The sequence below is a fragment of the Drosophila erecta genome, unplaced genomic scaffold (genome assembly GCF_003286155.1).
Source record: "Drosophila erecta strain 14021-0224.00,06,07 unplaced genomic scaffold, DereRS2 tig00000092-arrow-pilon, whole genome shotgun sequence".
NCBI classification, from domain to species: domain Eukaryota; kingdom Metazoa; phylum Arthropoda; class Insecta; order Diptera; family Drosophilidae; genus Drosophila; species Drosophila erecta.
Window position 1 is genome coordinate 6,017,274 of NW_020825207.1, and position 20,999 is coordinate 6,038,272.

Here is a 20,999-nt window from a genome sequence, read left to right on the forward strand (position 1 = left end):
AAAATATATCTAATATATTTACATTGAATTTTTAGTATTGACCATAATTTTTGAATGAATGCCATATTTTAAAGAATGATATATTAATATTGTCATTAAAAAAACACATAAATATTAAAAATGAATTGTTGATAAATATTTCAACAAGCTCTCATAACAAATAGTAAATAACACTCCAATTTTAATAAATAATTATATTAATTGTATAGTTTTTTGTCAAACATAATTCAAAATATAGGCAGCTGCTGGCAACCCTGGTCACAAACTGCACACGTTTTCATCTGTTTTTCTGCGACTCCAGTATAACTGCATGTGAGTAATGTACACTCCGTCCATTTCATCACTAGACCAACGGTTGCACTATACAGATTTACTCCTGAGATCACTTGAGAAATGCCTGAGGCTGAACAACAAAACGATGCCAACGCACCAGCCGGAGCCGGGGGTGATCCTCCCAAGACGGCCAAGCAACTGGAGAAGGAGCGTCTGAAGGCGGAGAAGCTGGCCAAGCTACAGGCGAAGCTGGATAAGAAGGCCGCAGCTGCTCCAGCGGCGGGCGACAAAAAGGAGAAGCCCGAGGTTAGTGAAATATCCATTCCGAAAGTGCCTCCCAATTTGAGGCCTCAAATCGAGGTTATGTGGCCAAGTGAGAAGCAGTAATTGCTGCCCATTGTTACTGGTGAAAGCGAGTGCCACTTATATGTAATGCTCGAATTCCCTTCCCTTGCAGAAGCGCACCAAGGAGGTGAAAGAGGCTGCCATCTACACGGCCCAAACAGCGCCCGGAGAGAAGAAGGATCTGAGTGGAGCCTTGCCCGATGCATACAGTCCGCGGTTCGTGGAGGCACAGTGGTACAGCTGGTGGGAGAAGGAGGGCTTCTTCACGCCCGAATACGGAGTGAGTTTGTCCATGTCTTGGTTAAAATTGTCGTTTCTAATCCTGCTTGATCTTTTAGCGTGCATCGATAGATGCCCCCAATCCCAATGGAAAGTTTGTGATGATCATTCCACCACCAAACGTGACTGGTTCCCTGCATTTGGGCCACGCCTTGACCAACGCCATCGAGGACGCCATCACGCGGTACCACCGCATGAAGGGACGAACCACTCTGTGGGTGCCTGGTTGCGACCACGCCGGCATCGCCACCCAGGTGGTTGTGGAGAAGCTCTTGTGGCGCGACGAGAAGCTATCGCGGCACGACCTCGGTCGCGAAAAGTTCATTGAGCGCATCTGGGACTGGCGCCGGGAAAAGGGCGGTCGCATCTATGAGCAGCTGAAGTCCCTGGGCTCCTCCTACGACTGGACTCGAGTGGCCTTCACCATGGACCCCATGCTCTGCCGCGCCGTCACCGAGGCTTTCGTCCGATTGCACGAGGAGGGCAGCATCTATCGTAGCTCCCGACTGGTAAATTGGTCGTGCACACTGCGATCGGCTATATCAGACATTGAGGTGGACAAGGTGGAGATTCCCGGTCGCACATTCCTCTCCATTCCCGGATACGAGGACAAGGTGGAGTTCGGTGTTCTGATAAAGTTCGCCTACAAGGTGGAAGGCAGTGAGGAGGAGATCATTGTAGCCACCACTCGTATCGAAACAATGCTGGGCGATACCGCTGTGGCTGTGCATCCCCAAGACGATCGGTACAAGCACCTGCATGGCAAATTCGTAGTCCATCCGTTTTCCACGCGCCGCCTCCCAATCGTCTGTGACGAGTTCGTGGATATGGCTTTCGGTACAGGTGCTGTGAAGATCACCCCGGCCCATGACCCCAACGATTACGAGGTGGGCAAGCGCTGCAATTTGCCCTTCATTACAATCTTCAACGACGACGGCTACATCATTGGCGACTACGGTGAGTTCACTGGAATGAAGCGATTCGAGTGCCGCAAGAAAATCCTGGAGAAGCTTAAGGCCCTGAATCTATACCGCGAGACACTGAACAACCCGATGGTGGTGCCCATCTGCAGTCGCTCCAAGGACGTTGTGGAGCCACTGATTAAGCCGCAGTGGTATGTTAGCTGCTCGGACATGGCCGCCTCTGCTACTGAGGCAGTGCGCTCCGGCGAACTGAAGATCATACCGGAACACCACACTAAGACGTGGTACCACTGGATGGACGGTATTCGTGACTGGTGCGTGTCGAGGCAGCTGTGGTGGGGTCACCGGATTCCAGCATACCATGTCAGCTTCACCGACCCTTCACTCCAAACCGGATCGGTGAGTAAATCTTTTGTGGATAATAACAATTTATGTGGGTAATATATTACATTGGAACTCTTAGTCTGCTCATGGAACAGTGGTGCGTAAAAGTCAAAACAAAATTTCCTAAATTATAGACAACTCTTTTGAATTAGAGCTACTACAATTATCTTATTATGTTCCTTCTTAGAACGACGACGAGCAGTACTGGATTGTCGCGCGCAGCGAGGCGGAGGCCCTGACCAAGGCAGCCGAACGATTCGGAGTGGACGCCAGCAAGATAGTTCTGAAACAAGACGAAGATGTCCTGGACACGTGGTTTAGTTCGGGTATCTTTCCCTTCTCCGTGTTTGGGTGGCCAGATCAAACTAAGGATCTGAAGACGTTTTATCCCACATCGCTTCTGGAGACGGGTCACGACATTCTCTTCTTCTGGGTGGCTCGCATGGTATTCTTTGGACAGAAGCTGCTGGGCAAGCTGCCGTTTAAGGAGGTCTACCTTCACCCCATGGTGAGGGATGCGCATGGACGCAAAATGTCCAAGTCATTGGGAAATGTTATCGATCCTATGGATGTTATTCGTGGCATTACGCTCGAGGGGCTCCATGCTCAACTTGTGGGCTCCAACCTGGATCCTCGGGAGATCGAAAAGGCTAAGGCTGGACAGAAACAGGATTACCCGCAGGGGATCCCTGAGTGCGGCTCGGATGCCCTTCGATTCGCGCTGTGCGCCTACATCACGCAGGCGCGCGACATCAACCTGGACATTAACCGCGTCCTCGGATATCGATTCTTCTGCAACAAGCTGTGGAACGCCACCAAGTTCGCCCTGCTGTACTTCACCGGATCTGACAAGTTTGACACGGAGCTGAGTGCCTCTGAAGCGATCAATCAAATGGACGCCTGGATCCTGTCACGCTTGGCAGCGGCCATTGAAGCTTGCAACACCGGCTTTGAGTCCTACGACTTTGCTGCAGCGACCAGCGCCTGCTACGCATTCTGGCTCTATGATCTGTGCGACGTGTACTTAGAGTGCCTCAAGCCGATCTTCCAGAGCGGCAGCGAGGAGCAGCAGGCCGCCGCCAGGCGCACGCTCTACGTATGTCTAGATTATGGTCTGCGCCTGCTCTCTCCGTTCATGCCGTTCATCACGGAGGAACTGTACCAGCGGCTTCCAAGGGCAAATCCTGCGCCTAGCATTTGCGTGGCTAGCTATCCCAGTAAGTCCCATTTGATGTCGACGCAATTGAAATTGTTCTAATTTCCTTACAATACAGGCAATACATCTTGGCGCAGCACAAAAATAGAGTCGGACGTCGAATTTGTGCAGAAGGCGGCGCGAATTATCCGCTCTGCCCGTTCCGACTATAATCTGCCCAACAAGGTTAAAACCGAGGTGTATATAGTGTGCACAGATTCGGTGCCCAGTGAAATACTCAAACGCTACGCCAGCGACCTGGCCACAATCTCCTACTGCTCCAAGGTGGTCTTCGACAGCCCCGCACCACAGGGCTGTGCGATCCTGACCGTGACGGGCCAGTGCGAGGTGCATCTGCTGCTCAAAGGGCTCGTGGAGGCGGACAAGGAGATCGCCAAGCTGCAGAAGAAGAGCGACCAGCTGGTGCAGACGGTGGGCAAGCTGACTCAGGCCATCCAAGCCGCCGACTACGCAACTAAGGTTCCCGCCGAGGTGCAGGAAGCCAACGAGACGAAGCTTTCCGAATCGCGGGCAGAGATCGAACGCATCGCCGCCGCCATTGAGACTTTGAAACTGATGTGAACAGGGAACAGCAACCGCTAGTCGGGATCACTGGTAATTGATATTTAGCACGCTTGCCTTGCCAGCTGCTGAGCTTTACTTAAAAATACAAGAACGCGCTTCAATCGCAAACAAAGTTAATGCATTTCGAACAGAGTAGACAAATCGATTGATGTTTTATTTATTTATAACGTCCCACACATGAAATTTGCCCCAATATAAATAAATAGAAAATTAATATTCGCTAAGGGATTTTGGTTGTTCATATCCCGAGCTACCAGGTTAATCGGGTGGCATGATCCGTCTTGCGCTTCGACATCTTGATGTACCCCAGGAACTGCAACTCGGCTACGGCACGCGTGAATCGGGCTCTGGTTGGTGGAAACATCAAAAGGAACTTATGGTATACGGATAGGAATCTAATTTTGTACTCACTGGATCCGGGGATCGATTTGCTCCTGGGCCACATCATCGTTGTCGCTGCCACTCACAACTGATCGAAAGGCCTGCAGCCAATCGAAAAGGTTGATCATGCGACCGCACTCCAGGTGCAGCTTGTAAACCACGGAGAGATCGGGCAGTGTGCCAACCAGCAGTGACTGCTCTTGCAGCTCGCAGCACTTACACTGCATGTAGAAATGTGGATTATTCAGGGCGGTGTGCAGTGCAGCACGCGGTGCTCCAATTATGTTTCGCCGCACGGTAGCAATGTCAGTGAACACAAAAAGTTCGTGAATAGGTGGTGCATCCTGCAGCGGACGAAGATGTGCCTGGACAATCGTTGTTTCGATAAGCTGCAGAGTCTTCTGCAGAGCCCGTGCGAACTGGGTGACGGGCGTATTCAGCTGATGCCGCTTGTCCTCTTTACTGCGCTGTAAAAGCTGATCTTTCAGTTCCTGACGTGAGGCCACCGGAGTCAGATGGTCTGTTGGCTGGCGGGTTTCGTTGGGCGATGTCGCCGTTTCTGTCGCCATAGTGGCCTTGACCACTTCGTCCACTGAAAGGCGTATAGCTTCTAGCTTAGGTCTCAGCACAGCAGTGCAGGCCTCGCCCAATTCCAGTGTAGCAATTTCCTCAACTAGGAACTGCTCAGTCCTTTCCAAGGATCGGTTTACCTTAGCGACAAATTCGTCCTTGGACAGAAAGCTAAGCATCTGCTGACACTCCTTGTACTCTGGTGACGAAATGATAGCTCGGTTGAGACAGTTAACGTACAATTCACGGCGCAGCTTTCCTAGAGGGCAGCGCGGCAGATCCCCTACAAGCTCTGTAATAAACTCCAGGGAGCAGCGAAAGAGCAGGAAGTGGAGCAGGCAGTCGCGCAGCAGCTGCGGCAGTTTCTTCTTCAGGTATTCATCGTCTGTGAGCACGGCTATTATGCGTTTACAATCATTGATCTGCTCGACGTACGGACGAAACGATGGGAGCCTTCTGATAGTCTCCATATCCTCGTGGGACAGCTGCTTTATGCGTCCCAAGGCTTTGCTGTAGTCCGTGCAAAGCGCAAAGGCATTTCCACCAAAAAAGTGTTCCATCAGGCAGTACTTGAAGCCCTGAATAAAACCGTGGATTGAGAAATCGTAGTATAAGAAGATGTGGGTCAGGAACTTGAATGTTTTTCCGGAGAGGTGGAAAGCGTACTTGGGCGATAGCAGAACTTTATCTAGCACCTAAAAGGGGTTAAGAAATCGATTACCACATAAATAAGCCCGCACTGGTAAGATAAAGTGGAGATTACCTCATTGAGACCCGTTGGAGCAGCTTGAGTCTGGAAAACCCTTAGACGAATCTTGCTGCTCACGTGGTAGGGAAGTGTTCCGTGCACTGCTGTCATGGCCGTGGCCACTCCCAGGACAAGGACAAATGGAAGTGAGCCGCAGTGGGCGCTCAGAATGAGGATGAGATCCTGCAGCACGCCTACGTTGAAGCACTCAAAGTCGGGAAGGATAACGACCAGCTGGCGACGCTTCCGTTCCGAGTCAAAGTTGTTCGAGTACCAGGACTTAAGCTGCTTCATGGTGCACTGCGAGCGACGTAGCCGCTTGCGATCCCGTTCGGCGCCATCCTCGTCCGCGTCATCCATCTGCTCAACTTCCGCATCATCTTCTACAAGCCCAAAAACCAATGACTCCACGGCAGCCTTCAGAGTGGCGCAATCTCTCGACTGCAGCACACAGACCATTGCAGCACGTTGAGCATGGAGTCGCTGTGTAAGTGCCGTGAACTGGCTGAGATGATCCGGCTGATTAATGCCCGTTAACAAGGCGGCGGTGGGCAGCACCTCGTCCGGGGTGGCGCGCTCTGCCTGCCCCACCACAAAGTCCACCAGTTGCTCCAGAGTGCGGGCATAGCTGCGGTGCTGCAGATCAGCGATGTGATCGTTTACCTGGTTCCAGGCGTTGCGGTATTCCTTATAGAAGGGCTGCTGCACTACCTCCTGACCCAGTAGGCTACTGGATTCCGCGGCAGGACGCTTCCGCTTGCCGGCTGCTTTTTTCCCGGCTCTCGTAGCGCCATTTTTGTAGACAAAACAACCCTGCAAACAAAACAATAAGAGTTAAACCTCAATGTTCAGTTTGGAAGCCGAAGCCAATCACCTTAGACACTGAAATGGTGGGATCCATCGCAGGCTTTACACTGACTGCGGCCCGATGTCGTGGTGTCTTAAAGTCGCCGGGTTCCGCTTATTTATTTATTTGTTTAGGTCAGCTCTGTGCCAATTAAAGTTTCTTCACCGGTAGGAACGCGAAATGAAATCAGCTGACTGCTGTGTTTGGCGCCAAATGGGCGGCAGTGTTGGCTAACGACTTAGGGGGTGGTACCTTAATCTTTAGGGTAAATGGAGCAAAATATAAATTATAATTTATTATCAGTTTTAATTGTTATTATTGTTGATATTTCCTATAAAGGGTCCTATATAACCAAAATATTTAAGAAGTTTACATTAAAGTTAAAAATAATAAGTATAGATTTGAGAAAATAAAGAAATCTAGTTTTGAACTAGTGATATGGTTTTTTTAAATTGAATTATCTCGCTCGGATAATATTAATTATAATAATATTAACTCGATATCATACCCTCCGTTGACGAGGTCCTCGTATACCACCATTTTGGGGGATACGAAGTCGTAGTTTCTCTAAACAGCACCCAGTTTTTTGAACGTTCGCGGTCGCAGAGATCCGACCATTTTGGAGCCATTTGGAAGGAGAAGAGGTAGAGGAGCAGGAAATCGAGGAATAGTATGATTGCTGCCAGGAAGTAGTCCTTCGTGCGCATCTCTGCAAACCTTCCACCGTTTATAATCTGCGCGTGATACATGACGAACTGCACGTGCGAAAATTAATAGCAAAAACTAATTCAACATCTGATATATGTGTTACTAACCATCAATATGCTGATCACGATAAAGCACCGGGCGATGACAAACGAGTATGCGACATTAGCCACGATGTAAAGCATCACAAAGTATATGGCGCCGATAATAGAAACCACTGCGAGCACAAATAGCACCACCACATCCAAAGTAAGATCAAGCTAAGGGGATAACAATAAAAGATTGGCACAAAATGCCTTGAATTTGGTTGGGATACTATAAAGAACTACAGCTTGATGCTTAAATAAAATGATCAATAAATTGTCCGAAACTCTACATAATAATACGATAAAAACGATTAGGGACACTTCTTACCGGAAGGAAGGAACCGCAGACAATAAAGAGTGCCAAGGCTACGGTCCATATGAGGAAGCTAAGGAGGAACTGATACTTATAGTGGCGGACAACCAGCGGTGCGATTCCCAGTACAATGCATTCAAACTGGGAAGAATAAGTTCATTTTGGCACCCAGGCTGCAAATCACGTTGTAGACTTACGATTAGGACTGCAAACAACCAATTTACCATTTTATTAAAGCGCAGTACCTCAAAGAATATGAAAACAACGAGGAGTACCAGACCCATTCCAAAAAACAAGCAGCTCACCCAATAGTATGAAGTAAAAAATACATTTAAAAAGTTACTGATTGTTCAAAAAAAGTGGGATGAGTATAAAACGGATTTTGAAAATACATACATACGTACACAAAGCGGAAAAGGGCCCATTGCAACAGCGCTACGATCAAGAATATCGCGGTTAGTAGGTAAGTGATCAAGGCGAACTTCCTTCTTTCCCTCTTGTAGTAAGAACTTTTTTCTGGAATGTCTGCCATTATGTAGTGTTTCTAGGTATTTATGTATTTATTTATTTATTTTGAACGAAATAGAAAGTAGAGTATTAGGAGATGTGAACTAGATTGTTTTTAAAATTATAATAATGGGAAAACTCGTAAGTGTTCAATAACATTTAGCAAAGCGTCTAAATTGAGAACTTGAAAGGAATTATTAAATTTATCAATTATTTGTTTTGGCGCCAAATTTTTCCAGCCAGCTATCGGCTCTCATGATTACCTATCGTTCGTGGGCGGTCAGCTGTTATTTCCGATAGGCAGCCGCATCTGCTGCTATCGATTGGCGGCAACACGGAATGTTTTTACAATATTTATTAGAATAATAAGAATAGTTAATATTTCATTAATACAAATACCCACCGGGCTATCAAATCGCATGCAATTTGCGAGGAAGTGGACAAGAAACGGACCATTAAACTTTAGAGGCTATTTTGTATTTCTGAAAGGTAATTCAACACCTTTGGAGTTCTTTTGTTTCGAAATTTGTTTAATTAATGGCTGATCAGGTAAACTTTAAAATAACTATTAAACAACTGTAACTCTATTAATCATTGTTAATTGTAAAAATCCTCGTTTGAAGGAAAGCGAAGAAAAAAAGGAGGCGATCGGGGAGGGGAGCACAAAATCCAGAGAGGAACAAGGGCTACCCGAAGCATTGGAGGATTTGATGGATCTGGAAGACCAGGGCGTGGGCGTGATGAAGTCAAGCGATAAGAATAAATCTATGGATTTGGATATCTACGACGATTTGTACGAGATGGAGCCTGCAGGTTCAGCAAAACCCGAGGAAATTGACAAATCTCTTGAACTGGACATCTACGATGATTTGGACGACTTCCAGAAGGCCGAAGATCGTGTAAGTTTTGCAGTTGGAGGTATTCGAGCGGAGTTCGATTACTGAACTACTATCTTGCAGAAAACCAAGGAGCTGCAAGAATGGGAAGCCAAATACGAAAAGGCGCTGACCGAAATTGATGCGCTAAAGGCCGAAAATAAGGCACTCGGAAAGAAGATAAAAACCATGGAGGTTAATCTGCAGAATCTACTGGACACAGCCAAGGCGGAGGTTAAGAGAAAAGAGACACTGATTTCCGAGCTGCGAAACGAGTTAGTATGAATTTCCAACTCCCCTGCTTCCTAACTAACAACGTATTTATCCACAGAAAAGACGATGTATGCTTCCGGCGAAAACGAGCGAGAGCGTTTGAAGTGCCAGGGGTAAAGGAACCCGAGAGTAAGCGTCCGAAAGAATTTCAACCGAAACCAATCGTTGCCAAGAGGGATATAGAAACGGATAGAAATCCGTTCAAAACAGCTGAAAAAGACGGCGCTAAAAAGTTCGCTGTTAAAGATGATGCTAGGAAGATGATAACCACAGAAGATGTCGCTAAGAAAGTTGTCTTAAAAGATGTTAAAAGGGGGACGATGTCTAAGGATGATAATAAGAAGCCAGCCTTTAAAGATAATGGCAAGAAGTCGTCCTCAAAGGATGATGCTACTAAATCTAGCACAAGAGAAGACGCCAAGAAATCGGAGCAAAGAAGCAAGCCTCTCAGGCCGGAAAATTCTAAGACCACCGATCGAAAATCTACTACACAGACTCGTCGTCTAGAAAATAGACACAGATCTAGAGATCGACACCATAGCCGCAGTCGGAGTCCAAAACATAGTTCCCGCCGAGATCAACCCAAGAGCCAAGAAAGCAGTTTCCGGCACGCCAAACGCCGAAGCCATTCCATATCGCCCAGGTCAGTAAAGCAAAGGGACATCATTTACATTTGTTGATAGCACCATCTGATTTTTTTTTAGCAAGATACATTTGCCACGAGAAAAAACCAAAGCCATCACCACACTTACTAGCGATGAAGCAAATGACCAACGCAGCAAGAGCCCGATCCACGTGTCCACCAAACTGATAAATGAGTCCCAACCGTCTAGGAAAGACGTTTCTAAGCGAATAGATGCTGCCTTAGAAACCAATGCAAATCCCTCAAGCGAACCAAAGGTACTAAAGAATGATATTGCTCAAACGACAGTTGGTTTAACTTCTGAAGCTTGTATTCCAAAACATGTTATTATTCCGGGTTTAAACTTAATTAACCCAGAATCTGAGGATTTTTGTAAAAACGAAATCGGGTTGGATAAACGAGAAAAAAATCCTGTAAAAGAGTTATCGAATCATACAAAAGACTCTGGTCACGAACTATTAAAAAAGACGTCGAATCAAAGAGTTGTAATAGTTGAAAAATGTAAAAACATTTCAGCAGAAGATTGTCCAGCAGATGCCCAACACCTGGACGAACTTAAGGATGCAAGAGAAGTTAAAGAGCCACTGGCAAAGTTAGACAAAAAAGAGCCATTTGCAGTTGAAACTGTTGTGGAAACGGCTAAAAACGAAGAGAGAAATGTCGATGTAGCCTTATCAAAGAATCTGACGCCTCTAACTGATGTGTGTTCTCAGCATGATGAGAATGAGAAAGCGGGCTCAAGAAAAGAGAACAAAGAACCGACGGATGAAGTAAGCTGCGTTGTCAAGTCTGACATGGGAGTAAGGATTATCGAGGATATTCGGTTGCCAAAGATGGCGAATATCGACCACTTTGCTGTTAAGGTCGACAAACAGGGCGAGCCGCCAACGGCCTTCACAAATTCCGCGTCAAATCAGCAGAATCTAGCCACACAAGACAAAAACATTTGTTGTGCAGAGTTGAAAGATCCAACTCCTCTTAGCTCCGCGGACGAAACTCCCATTAAGTCTGCTACTGTTTTATACGCCAAGCCCGATTCAACAAAAGTTGATCACAGCGATGAACATGACGAGGTTATTCTGGAAGCTGCGATGGACATACTGACGAACGAGCAGGATGCGGCGAGGGTTGCAGATCCCACCTATCCCAATATGCGGATCGCAGAAGACGCCATTGAGATGGCACTGGAGGAATTGCACCAGCAGTCACCGGACGAAACTGTAGTGACCTCAACGTCGAATAGAGCTCCGCAGACGCCAAAGCAAAGCCTTATCACGATTCTCACCCAGTCTCCAAGCCAGCGCGGTCCCATAAAATCCCAAACGAAATCGAAGACTGTGTCACCAATGGCAACACCAAAGAAGCAGGCCACAGAGAAAACCCCGCTGAAAAAGAGAAAAGTCAACATGGACAGTGCGCCGCATCTGGAAGCCCCCAGCTTGGATGTCACCATCGACGAAACTTTGGGAGCTAGCCTGCATGACGAGAGCTCAACTGTGACCAAACGCTGCTCTCTGGGCCACACAGATTACCAGTACGAACAGATAAAGGACGAGGTTATTTTACGAGTGAAACGGCGGGGTCGCCGACGAAAACCAACACCTATGGAATTACACACTGGTGCTGCCGACGAACCAATTTGAAATACATTTGTAATCAATTTCAATTGTTTACTTCGAATTTATTTATATTTAATGTCCAGCCTGGTGCGATTAAGTCAGGTGCTTTCGTTTCAGCCTGTTGCGCTTCTGATCATCTTGAACCACGAGTAGGCAACGACCCAAAAGTAGATGGCAACACCTGTGGGGTTTAAATGCAAATTAATAGCAATGTTTTAAGCAATATTATTATTTCTGGCCAGTTAACAAAAGTCAGGTTATCAACTTTACCGAATCCACCGACAATGAGGAACAAGGTCAAAATCACAGCACCAATCGCGACGCAAACATAAATAAAAAATATGAAGTCATAAATAATGCGAATTGCACCAGTAATTAGATAGGCAAGAGGCAGTTTTTCGGTTTGCTGGGGAAGAAGAGTCTCTCTGGAATCGATTGCTGCTAATTAAAATGAATACTTACCACCCAAACCGAGGCAATGACCAAAACACAGGACATTAAGTGGGCAAAGTGGACGAAAAGTGTGATAATCCAAATATAGTAGGCTAAAGTGTTGTAGCTGCTTTCAAGAACCTCATTGTTATGATCCATACACCAGTCTTCATAATAGGCCAAATCTGTGGAACACATTATCCACACATATCCAAACCGTTTCCGATCACACAACATCACCTACACTTAGTTTCCAAAACAACTGCCGCAACCACAATCATGTCTATAAGGGCGATAGTCAAGGCTCCCCATCTCAGCTCACAGCAGCAGCACTTTCTAATGGTACACTTCATTCCAATATCGTCTTAATCGTGTTAATAGTTAAATTGTTTTCTATTAGGGTCTTGGGATTTTCGTATGTATATTGCTGAGTTAGATGCCTGAGTGATCTATGAATCTTGTGAGCCTTCAAGCTTCTTGTACCATGAGTAGACAATGAACCACAAGTAGATTGTTAAAACTGTGGGTAGCGGTAAGAAGAGTGTTAGGTTGAATTTATTAGGTATCATATGCATAGTCTAAAGAAAAACCAAAGCCATCTTCTGTATTTGTCTAACACATGTAAGATGTCGTATTTCAAATACGAGTACATGAAACAACTTACTTTTGATAATTACGTTGATAGCCAGCGCTAAGATATTCAGTTCGTCCGCTTTTATGCACAATAATATAAGATATATGATATCCACTATGAAGCAAATTATTGCAGTTATCAGATAAGGGATGACAAGCTTTTTGTTTGGCTGAAAATTCATTTGAATGCTCCTGAGGCTCGTCATGTGTAGTCATGTGTGCCAGTTACTACTTACCACACAAAGAGAAACCAAAACCAAAATGATAGAGACTATGTGAACTACATGAACCAGTATGCCAAGGTACCAGAAGATTCCCAAAATATCACTTCCTGCAAGATTCGACCATTTGTGGCGATTTCTTTCTTTCTTTCTTTAACCTTTGGAATTTTCAAACTTACCTTTATCCGACATCTGGACTGAGCCTGTAAAGAGCAAGTCAACCAATACGGCAATGAGAGCTCCCCACCTCAGTTGAAGGCAGCAGCACTTATTCATGGTTGGTATAGCCATCGCATCAGATCTTTAAGTATACGTGTATGTGTATGTATATATGGTACGTTTCAGTTGAAGCTTGAATTTGAACAGCTTGGTTTTCCCATAATTTTCCTAAGGATGCAGTACAATTACGACACCGCCTGCTCCAATCCGACTGCTAAGTTTATTCCGAGGTCGGCGGGTTATACCAAGACACGACCGTTAGCCAAAAGTAGGGAGCTGGAACTGAAGAGATAAAAATGAATGATGACAGATTGATGACCCATTTCGATTGCCCCCCCTTGAGAGTACTCACACAGACTCAGGCCTATCAGCCAAAAACTGGTGGTGCAGTCGAACGACTTGGTCACTATCCAAATTAGGATGAGGAGCAGCACAACGAAGCGCATCAGGGCAGTGGCAACGTAGGGGGCAGCCATTGTTTTCTCCTCCTAAACGAGTAAAGGGGGATGTTGGTTGGGGACGTGGAAAAGGCGGTGTATGGCCGTACCGAAAGTACGGAAACAATGATGAGTATGGAGGCGCCAATGTGAAGAACGAGGACAATCAGGCAGAATATATACATTGCATAGCCGAACCTATTGAAGTAAAAGTCTTCACCAACATAAAACTTGTACAACTGCGAACGTTTCGGAAGGGATGGCCCATAAATAGTATACGCCGGCTCTGTAAGGATCGACACATCTTTATCCACTTTGCGTCTTATCCCTGCGAGAGAAAGCCAACTTGGTTATCCCACCCACATTCATCCTCCGTGCTAACACAGGGCTTACATGGCAAGTAGCACCCGCAGAGTATACTTTGGATGATGTCCACGAACCCAATTATGAGTATTCCGTACTTCAGCTCGAAGAAGTACAGAAATTTGTCGACGATGCCCATTTCAGGAAATTTTCAAGTGTACTAGTTTTCAGAAAAGTTTATTGAAAAGAGAGCACTCGGATCCGGAGCAGGGTATTATTACGATCTTTTTTGATACGAAAGGTTACTTCTCAAATAGGTTTTCTACCGAAAAACCTTCTCCTTTATCAATTATTAGCTTAATAATCTGGAAACTAGCCCAGCAATAATGAGTTTGAATGTCTTTTTGTATATATTTTATTGCTTTCCGCAAATCATTAACAAGTTAATTCTACTTACTAAATAGAAGCTGAAACCAAACCAAAACAATAGCATTTCATATCGTCCTCTAAGGACTGAGAGGCTGAAACCTTACCGCTAGAAATCGGCGGATACTTGAAATACATGGGCTTTCGGGCTTACTCCTGCTTCGACTTCGACTTGGAGCCCGCCTCCTCGCCGAGCAGAAGGCGTCGCACCGCGGGCACCTTGAAGACCGGAATGGAGAGCACGGCGCCAGCACAAGCGCCGATCCAGTAGACGATGATGTGCTCCATGTGGGTGTGGCCGCGACAGCCCCACTTGAGGGCGGTGGCCAGGACGGGATTGAAGTAGCCGCCGGAGAAATTGAAAGCTGCAAGCAGAACATAGTTAAAGGCGTAAACTACTTAGGAGACCAGCAGTGGGCAGGCGGATCGGATCGAACAAGCGCTACGCCACTCACCTGCCACGACCAGGCTGGTGCCGATGAAGGAGTCGATGTAGCTCCCGAACCGTGGCTCCTTCTCGCTGATCGCCTTCGAGGCCAGGCGGCACAGCAGCGTGGCCACGCCCTCGATGACCGCCCCCAAGTATGGGCTGACCTGTAGGTCGGCGTTGCAGGCCTCGAACGCCCGTCCACGATGGGTCTCGGCCAGCTCCAGCCACCAGAAGACCTGCACCACGCGGTACACACAGCAGCCGCCCATCAGCTCGGCCCAGCTGCGCAGAGCCATCTCCTTGAAGCTGGTGCGACCCTCCACCACGTCCTCCATGTGTGTGTAGGGGCAGGCGGAGGCGTCGCCCCACACGCGGCCCCACCAGATGGTCAGCAGGAACAGGCAGACGGCGTACATGGACACTCCGAAGTTATCGGCCACTGGGGAGTGCATTAAAGGCGAAACTCTTCATTTGAGTCCCCCAGTTTTAAATAATATAATCAAACTTTATAATTCCTAAACTAGAGTCTGAGTATTGGTCTTTGAGTTGATTACTCATACGTACTGTTGTCTTTGACAAAAACTTTCTTGCTATTTATATTCCTCCAAATATTTGACTTTTCTTATCATTAACATACGAGTTGGAGGAAGGATTTAATTTAAAGTGTTCAATCTGGCATACGTAGCGTATGAGTAATATTTACTGAACCACACCAAACACCAAGCGTATTCATTTGAATCCCGAAAATGTTCGGATCCAAAACACGACCCAATGTAACCCAATGCATTCGATTCCCAGCCTTCCACTCACCAATAATAAGCTCGAAGCAGCAGGCACACAGCTCGGCGGCTGCGATGGCCTCGTTGATCAGGACGGGAACCAAACCCTCACGGGTCACCAGACGCCGGCAGATCACCCGAGCGATTTGGGCCAGAGCACAGCAGCCCACCATGAAGAGGGCGCTGACCCCAAGCGCTGTCGTCGACATGTCCTGCGATTGGGAAGGACACTTCTTAAATGCTTTGTTTCAAGCTGCTTTAATCTAGGGTGCGCTTATAAAAAGTGCCTCCATTCGATCAGTTAAGCAGTTACATTTGAAGTTTTAATTAAGCCTTACATGAAAGACAAATTATATTTGTTCTTTTTTGTTTTGAAAACTGAACTGGTCTCAGAATATTTGTGCAAATCATCGACAAGATCAACGAAATTTGACAAAATAAAATTACTATGAAACTTAATAAAAATATATTTCGACCGCGACTAAAACTTTTAAATGGCTAAGGCTTGGGACCCTTTAATCAAGGCCTTCTTATCTCCTGAACCTTGAACAATTTGCATATTGAACAATATTGCACACCAGTGCATTTTGTGTGCAAAAGAACTATTTCCGAATGCAGTGCACAAGCGAGATATCTAAAAATAAATGTTTTGGCTGAGTCTTGACCGCGAAAAGAAAGCCAAATAAACACAAGTAGTTGGAAAATCTTAGATGCTGCTGCAACGATGCCGTACGAAATTTGGAAACTCAGAACTGGCAGCCGAGTTCCATGTTTTTGGACATGTGCATGCACATACTTCGCAATTGTAAAGGACGAGTTGGATTATCGAATTGGCGGGTGATCGCGTTGAAAGGCTGCGAGAACTGGGCGACGACTGAGGCCTAGTACAAGTGACTTATATATTGATCACTCTCTGCGCGCCGGGAAATCATCTGGCTATGCTATATTTATCCACTGGGTCCTGACGTAATATCTCACTTGTGTGCCATAAAAAGCGCCAATTTTCAAAAGGTAACCGCAGTTCGCTGCGCGATGCTGGGTAGCACTGGCAGTGCTCATTTATCGATTGGCACCTGTCTTATCGATAGACATTTAGCCATGCATTTGTTTATTATGCAAGGTATATTAGTAAATAATGATATTAAGACGGATAATTATAACATAAAGTGCTAACCTAAATATACATGTTCAGTCGAGAAAAGTAATTTTACCAAAACCAAACACTTTGATCAAATTACCTTGCCTAAACACACACAAATCAATGAAAGTAAGTTGATTTTGCATCCACCAGTAGTGTTTATAAATTTAAATCGTATATTGATCATTTTAGTGCTGAAGCTGCTGAGCCGGGTCAGTCTTGCTAGATCGCCATGGAGGAGCTACACGTCCCTAGCTGCATGTCAGCCGGCACAGAGACGCCGCTTCGCAACAGAAGCGGCCGGAAAAAGTGCGGGCCACGAAAACGCCGGATTCGTTGAATGGCGAACCGTCTATAGTCTGTCGAGCATAAGGTTCGTGGCCGCACTTAGTAAGCTGAAAGTGTACCAGGCTGTCCTCACGGCTGCCGGAACGCCCATTGTCTTCGCCCTGGGCAGTGCCGGACAGCTAAGCACGGACGCACTGGCCATCTACGCAGCCGTGGGAGTCACAGGCCTGATCACCCTCACACTCGCCAGCTACGCGTCCACGAATCTCGTGGGCTTCGTCTACGTGAACGAGCAACAGGATCTGCTCAAGCTAGCCTACGTAGACTTCTGGGGACGGCGACAGGAGACACTCGTGGAAACCGAGGATCTGCTGCCCAGCTGGGAGCAGGGAAGTTCGTCCCGACTGCGATTCGTTTCGTCCATCTGCCTGCGCAGCGATCCCAAAAGGCGGTACAAACTTCTTAATCGCTTTGGCCATGTCAGTGATCCCCAGTTCTTTGAGGGCCTCTTTGGAGATTGAATATAGTTTTAGGCAATTGTTACGGAGTCACCCATTGTTAGTATCTGAATTACAAAATCATGTACCAGAGCCACATGTGTATTGTTGTCGATGCTCAATCTTTAAGGTCAGTCATATTTTTGTATAAAACACTTTATTACGAGTATTTTTTTAAGATCACCAACATACGGTTTTAGAAAAATATAGGCTGCTGATCAGCAACAAATAATAATGAATCATTTCCCCAATGCAATCGCCTCTTCCACCTGTGGAGATGGGAATGTTTATCACTGAGATTCCAATACTTTGAGAAACCACTTGCCGTATCCGGTAGTTTTCGGTTGAAGGTTTCCGGCAGTAGCAGCGAAAGGAGACCAGCCACAAGCGATAAGCTCCCGAAAAGAAGCAGAGGTAGTGGGTCATAGTACGAAGCCTGCCAAGAGTTAATCCAAATTATGAAGTTTCAATGAATTCAGGACTGAACTCACCAATAAAGGCACAAATGGAGCCAGCATCGCACCGAAGCGGGCAAATGTGGACATGACACCAACGCCGCCGCTTCTAATGACCTGGGACAAACGAAATATAAACTAATCTGCTGAGTTGAGCCAACTAAATGAGTTTTGTACCGTGGGCATCATTTCCGCAGTGAATGTGTAGATGACTGCAAAGGAGGAGGTGATGCCCAGTTTTCCGACAAGGAAGAGCGTCACAACCAGCCAATTGGCACCTAGAAAACAAGGTGTATATTATTACCAGATGAACAGTAGGTATGTTTAAGCGCTAAGCGGTCTTGAATCGGAATATAGGGAACTTACAACTCCACGAATGCCTACTCTTGATTCCAGTCTGGCAGGGAATCCAATCTCCTTGCGCTTAGCGTGTTTGCATGGTGATTTAGATCGTTATTATAATACTACCCTTGGTGAAAGTGAAAAATGAAAAGCAATTCCACACAATCTACTAAATGAAACCCAGTCTAATTGTGCTAAATCAACTTCTAACTGGCTAGAGCTTCGTATTTAATGATTAAAGATTTCAACGTGCAAGGTAAATACTGATCGTGACCTGATTCATATCTTACCTAGAGTGACGAATCCGCTGGCCACACACGTGATAGAGCAGAGCAGCAGGGAGCCTGAAAGTGCCATACGTCGCCCAAATCTCCGTAAGAACAACTACTGGCGGAGGATTAGGGCTGGGATTAGTCGAGGAGCCGGACGAAAGCGGTGTCAACCTACCCAGGCGAGGCTGTAACCGGGGATCTCCACGAGGCAAACCAGGGCGAAGTTCAGGTACTTGTTGCCACTCAGACTGGTGGCGTTGAGCGATAGGCCGTAGTAGACGATAGCATTGACGGCCCAAATAAACAGCAAAATGGCGTATCTGGCCATCAAAATGTGAGAGCTCACCACCTTCTTGATGGCCAACCAGATCTTGTCATCCTTCTGCACGTCCAGGCCACCCTCGGCCTCACTGCCGGTTTCCGCTTCCAGCTCCTGCTGCTTGAAGCTGGCCATCAGCTCGACGGAGATGTCTCGCCGGTTAACCTTCGCCGCCCGCCGGATAATGACACCCGCTTGCTCCCGCCGATTACGGGCCAGCAGCCACCGTACGGATTCCGGTACCAGCCAGAAGTAGGCTACGCAGATGAGCGGCGGCAGTGAGAGCGCCAGCTGCAATTGTCGCCAGTGGGGCAGGAAAAAGGAAAGGCCAAGAAGCGCCTCGCCCACGGCATAAAAGTAGTTGAGCACGATGGAGGACATTTCACGCATTCGCGGTCCGACCATTTCCACTCCGATGATGAAGGCAAGCGGGTAAACACCGGAAGTTCCCACTGCGTTCAACAAGGCAAAGACCAGGAAACTTATGTAGTCCCAGGATAGCGCCTGCGCCACTCCGGTCAGCGCCATGAACACGATGCAGAACAGGAAAATGTGCTTGCGTCCATATCTAAAATATGTGTGTATTAGGTAGCTCATATTATCAGTCTGTTCAAAAGCATAATTTGTAAGGACTCGGTGCCTACCGATCGGCAAGGTATCCGGAGAGGGCTGTTCCCACAACCAGGCCGGCAAAGTGCATAGTGCCCACGAAGGCCAGCTTCCAGAGATTCTCCTGGCATTGCATCCCCCACTGCTGCACAATGGTACGCTCCAAACTGCCGTACACAAACTGATGGCACCTCTCCGTTTCCGCCGTGAAATTCGCAGCCGAGCACTGATCCAAAGGCCACGAGCTCCCAGACTCTGATGCGGATGCAAAGTGGCTTCTGTTCGTCACGAACCTTTCACAGGTGGACGGCGTAAATTGGCCCCGCTTGCTCCAGCTGCCGGGCACGGCAATCGACACCCAAACCGCTCCATATTCCGCATCCTCCGCCTTATCGCACTCGGGCACGTAGCATCGGTAGGTCGGCGAACCTGCCGTGAAAACATACGACAGGCTGTTGGCGGCTGCAAAAAGTACGGGCAGGCATATGAGCAGATAGTTCCGCCGCTGAAAACGTCCGAATTCTCCGATCTCGACTAGGATGTCGTCGAAGTCCAGGACGGCAGACGCTGCAGCTGCCGCTGGAGCTGACATTCTAAAGTGAATATGGGTTTAAGCCCAAAGATTCCGGATTTTACGGCACTTGACCTGCGATTACAATAGGTAATTATAAGGCATTCTAGTTTTGATCACGTGGCTTCGAGAGTGTACATATATGAATATATATCAGAAATAGAAATGCGTGCACCATACACTTTAAAAAAATTAAAGAAAAACTTGTTTCCTAAAAAAGTAAACCCCCGTGTCGAACGAAACTCCATTAAATATCAAATAAATTAACTTGTACATAATTCTATGTAGAGTATAATTGCTGAATTGCTGCTAAAGAATCCATGTAGACGATATTAAAGTCGATGTCATGTTTCTTTTTGTTACACATTAAGATCGATGGATATACTGTTTGATCTTGTTGTTGATTTAAACAAAGCACCACTCAATGTAAAAACTGTCCAAGTTTCCGGAATTTATATGCATGCACGCAATCCAATCATTGTCAATTGAGACAAAATGCTGCATCTTAGAAAGCGTAGCGTCTTCCAAGTGCTGCAGTTGACAACTGGAGAAGATGCATGATTGAAGCGTGCCAGCCCAGAATCATGCATAATGGACGAACAGTGTGGGAAGTAGCCAGGGGTGATGAAGTTGTTAAAATGAGCATTCCATGTCACGTACTTTTGCAAAGGTCAGGGCTGGGATTGGGTTGGGCTATTGCATCGGATTGGTGGGAACCTCTGCAGGCTGTTGAACTACGTCGCCCAAATGTCCAGATAATACTGCCTCATTATCTAATCACTCAGAGGTTTAACGATGCACTCAGAGGCGCTTCTGACCATCGGCTCTCGCTCACCAGACCGAATAATTACCGGAGACTCACTGGCTAAACACTTGGCAGGTGTACGTAAGTTGCTTTAAAGGGTCTCCATTCACAAAATATTACGCGCCTTTTCCTACGACATCCGGGTCCGGCAATTGGCTTCGAATTCCGTATCCGGTCCGTATCGCTTGCAGTCTGGCGAAACACTGAATTGTCTTGAGAAATCAAATATAAACGCACGCAGAGAGGCAAACAGAATTGCCAGAGAACTACAT

The 20,999-nt window shown here is 46.7% G+C and overlaps 10 protein-coding genes across 16 annotated transcripts; 3 read left to right on the forward strand and 7 right to left on the reverse strand.

The window, feature by feature from the left end:
- The first annotated feature begins 238 nt into the window (after positions 1 to 238).
- LOC6549528 (valine--tRNA ligase) lies at positions 239 to 4,208 on the forward strand. Of its 3 annotated transcripts, XM_026980362.1 has the most exons (7): positions 239 to 312; positions 369 to 579; positions 731 to 898; positions 957 to 2,219; positions 2,284 to 2,301; positions 2,392 to 3,421; positions 3,479 to 4,208. In XM_026980362.1, exons 2-7 carry the CDS (start codon positions 394 to 396, stop codon positions 3,979 to 3,981), a joined length of 3,168 nt encoding a protein of 1,055 aa, XP_026836163.1. In that variant the 5' UTR covers positions 239 to 312; positions 369 to 393; the 3' UTR covers positions 3,982 to 4,208. The 3 variants fall into 3 exon arrangements, with proteins under 3 accessions (XP_026836163.1, XP_015011633.1, XP_001975805.1); XM_015156147.2 differs by lacking the exon at positions 2,284 to 2,301; XM_001975769.3 differs by lacking the exon at positions 2,284 to 2,301 and having other exon boundaries at positions 239 to 579.
- LOC6549526 (origin recognition complex subunit 3) lies at positions 4,103 to 6,772 on the reverse strand. Its single transcript, XM_026980363.1, has 4 exons — positions 6,558 to 6,772; positions 5,699 to 6,496; positions 4,396 to 5,630; positions 4,103 to 4,331 (listed from the first exon to the last, which is right to left on the reverse strand). Exons 1-4 carry the CDS (start codon positions 6,582 to 6,584, stop codon positions 4,235 to 4,237), a joined length of 2,157 nt encoding a protein of 718 aa, XP_026836164.1. The 5' UTR covers positions 6,585 to 6,772; the 3' UTR covers positions 4,103 to 4,234.
- Positions 6,773 to 7,021: 249 nt separating this feature from the next.
- On the reverse strand, positions 7,022 to 8,166 carry LOC26526703. The gene is made up of 5 exons (XM_026980184.1): positions 8,039 to 8,166; positions 7,832 to 7,976; positions 7,650 to 7,775; positions 7,346 to 7,495; positions 7,022 to 7,285 (listed from the first exon to the last, which is right to left on the reverse strand). The coding sequence occupies exons 1-5, from the start codon at positions 8,164 to 8,166 to the stop codon at positions 7,022 to 7,024; spliced, it is 813 nt and encodes a 270-aa protein (XP_026835985.1).
- A 246-nt stretch (positions 8,167 to 8,412) lies between these two features.
- LOC6549356 lies at positions 8,413 to 11,600 on the forward strand. Of its 2 annotated transcripts, none has more exons than XM_001975766.3 (5): positions 8,413 to 8,690; positions 8,765 to 9,040; positions 9,101 to 9,291; positions 9,348 to 9,932; positions 9,994 to 11,600. In XM_001975766.3, exons 1-5 carry the CDS (start codon positions 8,679 to 8,681, stop codon positions 11,573 to 11,575), a joined length of 2,646 nt encoding a protein of 881 aa, XP_001975802.2. In that variant the 5' UTR covers positions 8,413 to 8,678; the 3' UTR covers positions 11,576 to 11,600. The 2 variants fall into 2 exon arrangements, with proteins under 2 accessions (XP_001975802.2, XP_026836605.1); XM_026980804.1 differs by having other exon boundaries at positions 8,413 to 8,630.
- Positions 11,601 to 11,607: 7 nt separating this feature from the next.
- On the reverse strand, positions 11,608 to 12,349 carry LOC6549355. Its single transcript, XM_001975765.3, has 4 exons — positions 12,228 to 12,349; positions 12,014 to 12,168; positions 11,822 to 11,957; positions 11,608 to 11,732 (listed from the first exon to the last, which is right to left on the reverse strand). The coding sequence occupies exons 1-4, from the start codon at positions 12,334 to 12,336 to the stop codon at positions 11,665 to 11,667; spliced, it is 468 nt and encodes a 155-aa protein (XP_001975801.2). The 5' UTR covers positions 12,337 to 12,349; the 3' UTR covers positions 11,608 to 11,664.
- A 79-nt stretch (positions 12,350 to 12,428) lies between these two features.
- On the reverse strand, positions 12,429 to 13,253 carry LOC6549354. Its single transcript, XM_001975764.2, has 4 exons — positions 13,017 to 13,253; positions 12,853 to 12,947; positions 12,648 to 12,786; positions 12,429 to 12,503 (listed from the first exon to the last, which is right to left on the reverse strand). The coding sequence occupies exons 1-4, from the start codon at positions 13,126 to 13,128 to the stop codon at positions 12,433 to 12,435; spliced, it is 417 nt and encodes a 138-aa protein (XP_001975800.1). The 5' UTR covers positions 13,129 to 13,253; the 3' UTR covers positions 12,429 to 12,432.
- A 17-nt stretch (positions 13,254 to 13,270) lies between these two features.
- Positions 13,271 to 14,047, reverse strand: LOC6549353. Its single transcript, XM_001975763.3, has 4 exons — positions 13,887 to 14,047; positions 13,604 to 13,821; positions 13,409 to 13,544; positions 13,271 to 13,338 (listed from the first exon to the last, which is right to left on the reverse strand). Exons 1-4 carry the CDS (start codon positions 13,993 to 13,995, stop codon positions 13,277 to 13,279), a joined length of 525 nt encoding a protein of 174 aa, XP_001975799.2. The 5' UTR covers positions 13,996 to 14,047; the 3' UTR covers positions 13,271 to 13,276.
- A 146-nt stretch (positions 14,048 to 14,193) lies between these two features.
- LOC6549352 (aquaporin-11) lies at positions 14,194 to 16,318 on the reverse strand. The gene is made up of 4 exons (XM_015156992.2): positions 16,228 to 16,318; positions 15,463 to 15,643; positions 14,678 to 15,091; positions 14,194 to 14,587 (listed from the first exon to the last, which is right to left on the reverse strand). Exons 2-4 carry the CDS (start codon positions 15,638 to 15,640, stop codon positions 14,373 to 14,375), a joined length of 807 nt encoding a protein of 268 aa, XP_015012478.1. The 5' UTR covers positions 15,641 to 15,643; positions 16,228 to 16,318; the 3' UTR covers positions 14,194 to 14,372.
- Positions 16,319 to 16,498: 180 nt separating this feature from the next.
- LOC6549351 (transmembrane protein 186) lies at positions 16,499 to 17,450 on the forward strand. The gene is made up of 2 exons (XM_001975761.3): positions 16,499 to 16,698; positions 16,762 to 17,450. Coding segments are annotated over exons 1-2 (618 nt in total). The 5' UTR covers positions 16,499 to 16,697; the 3' UTR covers positions 17,379 to 17,450.
- A 143-nt stretch (positions 17,451 to 17,593) lies between these two features.
- On the reverse strand, positions 17,594 to 20,955 carry LOC6549350 (organic cation transporter protein). Of its 4 annotated transcripts, none has more exons than XM_026980863.1 (9): positions 20,785 to 20,955; positions 19,387 to 19,997; positions 18,599 to 19,310; positions 18,442 to 18,535; positions 18,176 to 18,232; positions 17,987 to 18,087; positions 17,846 to 17,926; positions 17,680 to 17,790; positions 17,594 to 17,623 (listed from the first exon to the last, which is right to left on the reverse strand). In XM_026980863.1, the coding sequence occupies exons 2-9, from the start codon at positions 19,941 to 19,943 to the stop codon at positions 17,594 to 17,596; spliced, it is 1,743 nt and encodes a 580-aa protein (XP_026836664.1). In that variant the 5' UTR covers positions 19,944 to 19,997; positions 20,785 to 20,955. The 4 variants fall into 4 exon arrangements, with proteins under 4 accessions (XP_026836664.1, XP_026836665.1, XP_015012476.1 ...); XM_026980864.1 differs by having other exon boundaries at positions 20,774 to 20,955; XM_015156990.2 differs by having other exon boundaries at positions 20,583 to 20,955.
- Between the last annotated feature and the right edge of the window lie 44 nt (positions 20,956 to 20,999).

Coding starts and splice junctions, on each gene's coding strand:
- LOC6549528 (XM_026980362.1), top strand. CDS start 394: ATGCCTGAGGCTGAACAACAAAACGATGCCAACGCACCAGCCGGAGCC. Junction 580..730: donor ACAAAAAGGAGAAGCCCGAG/GTTAGTGAAATA, acceptor CTTCCCTTGCAG/AAGCGCACCAAGGAGGTGAA. Junction 899..956: donor TCTTCACGCCCGAATACGGA/GTGAGTTTGTCC, acceptor TTGATCTTTTAG/CGTGCATCGATAGATGCCCC.
- LOC6549526 (XM_026980363.1), bottom strand. CDS start 6,584: ATGGATCCCACCATTTCAGTGTCTAAG. Junction 6,497..6,557: donor CCACCATTTCAGTGTCTAAG/GTGATTGGCTTC, acceptor TTTTGTTTGCAG/GGTTGTTTTGTCTACAAAAA. Junction 4,332..4,395: donor CAAATCGATCCCCGGATCCA/GTGAGTACAAAA, acceptor TCCACCAACCAG/AGCCCGATTCACGCGTGCCG.
- LOC26526703 (XM_026980184.1), bottom strand. CDS start 8,166: ATGGCAGACATTCCAGAAAAAAGTTCTTACTACAAGAGGGAAAGAAGG. Junction 7,977..8,038: donor TGGGCCCTTTTCCGCTTTGT/GTACGTATGTAT, acceptor TTGAACAATCAG/TAACTTTTTAAATGTATTTT. Junction 7,496..7,649: donor TCTGCGGTTCCTTCCTTCCG/GTAAGAAGTGTC, acceptor TTATCCCCTTAG/CTTGATCTTACTTTGGATGT.
- LOC6549356 (XM_001975766.3), top strand. Junction 9,041..9,100: donor TCCAGAAGGCCGAAGATCGT/GTAAGTTTTGCA, acceptor ACTATCTTGCAG/AAAACCAAGGAGCTGCAAGA. Junction 9,292..9,347: donor ATTTCCGAGCTGCGAAACGA/GTTAGTATGAAT, acceptor ATTTATCCACAG/AAAAGACGATGTATGCTTCC.
- LOC6549355 (XM_001975765.3), bottom strand. CDS start 12,336: ATGAAGTGTACCATTAGAAAGTGCTGCTGCTGTGAGCTGAGATGGGGA. Junction 11,958..12,013: donor TCATTGCCTCGGTTTGGGTG/GTAAGTATTCAT, acceptor CTTCTTCCCCAG/CAAACCGAAAAACTGCCTCT. Junction 11,733..11,821: donor CCTCATTGTCGGTGGATTCG/GTAAAGTTGATA, acceptor TAAACCCCACAG/GTGTTGCCATCTACTTTTGG.
- LOC6549354 (XM_001975764.2), bottom strand. CDS start 13,128: ATGGCTATACCAACCATGAATAAGTGCTGCTGCCTTCAACTGAGGTGG. Junction 12,787..12,852: donor TTTTGGTTTCTCTTTGTGTG/GTAAGTAGTAAC, acceptor ATGAATTTTCAG/CCAAACAAAAAGCTTGTCAT. Junction 12,504..12,647: donor TATCAACGTAATTATCAAAA/GTAAGTTGTTTC, acceptor CGCTACCCACAG/TTTTAACAATCTACTTGTGG.
- LOC6549353 (XM_001975763.3), bottom strand. CDS start 13,995: ATGGGCATCGTCGACAAATTTCTGTACTTCTTCGAGCTGAAGTACGGA. Junction 13,545..13,603: donor TCATTGTTTCCGTACTTTCG/GTACGGCCATAC, acceptor TTACTCGTTTAG/GAGGAGAAAACAATGGCTGC. Junction 13,339..13,408: donor GCTGATAGGCCTGAGTCTGT/GTGAGTACTCTC, acceptor TTATCTCTTCAG/TTCCAGCTCCCTACTTTTGG.
- LOC6549352 (XM_015156992.2), bottom strand. CDS start 15,640: ATGTCGACGACAGCGCTTGGGGTCAGCGCCCTCTTCATGGTGGGCTGC. Junction 15,092..15,462: donor CTGCTTCGAGCTTATTATTG/GTGAGTGGAAGG, acceptor TGCACTCCCCAG/TGGCCGATAACTTCGGAGTG. Junction 14,588..14,677: donor CACCAGCCTGGTCGTGGCAG/GTGAGTGGCGTA, acceptor TTCTGCTTGCAG/CTTTCAATTTCTCCGGCGGC.
- LOC6549350 (XM_026980863.1), bottom strand. CDS start 19,943: ATGTCAGCTCCAGCGGCAGCTGCAGCGTCTGCCGTCCTGGACTTCGAC. Junction 19,311..19,386: donor TCCGGATACCTTGCCGATCG/GTAGGCACCGAG, acceptor CACATATTTTAG/ATATGGACGCAAGCACATTT. Junction 17,791..17,845: donor CTCCATTTGTGCCTTTATTG/GTGAGTTCAGTC, acceptor AACTCTTGGCAG/GCTTCGTACTATGACCCACT.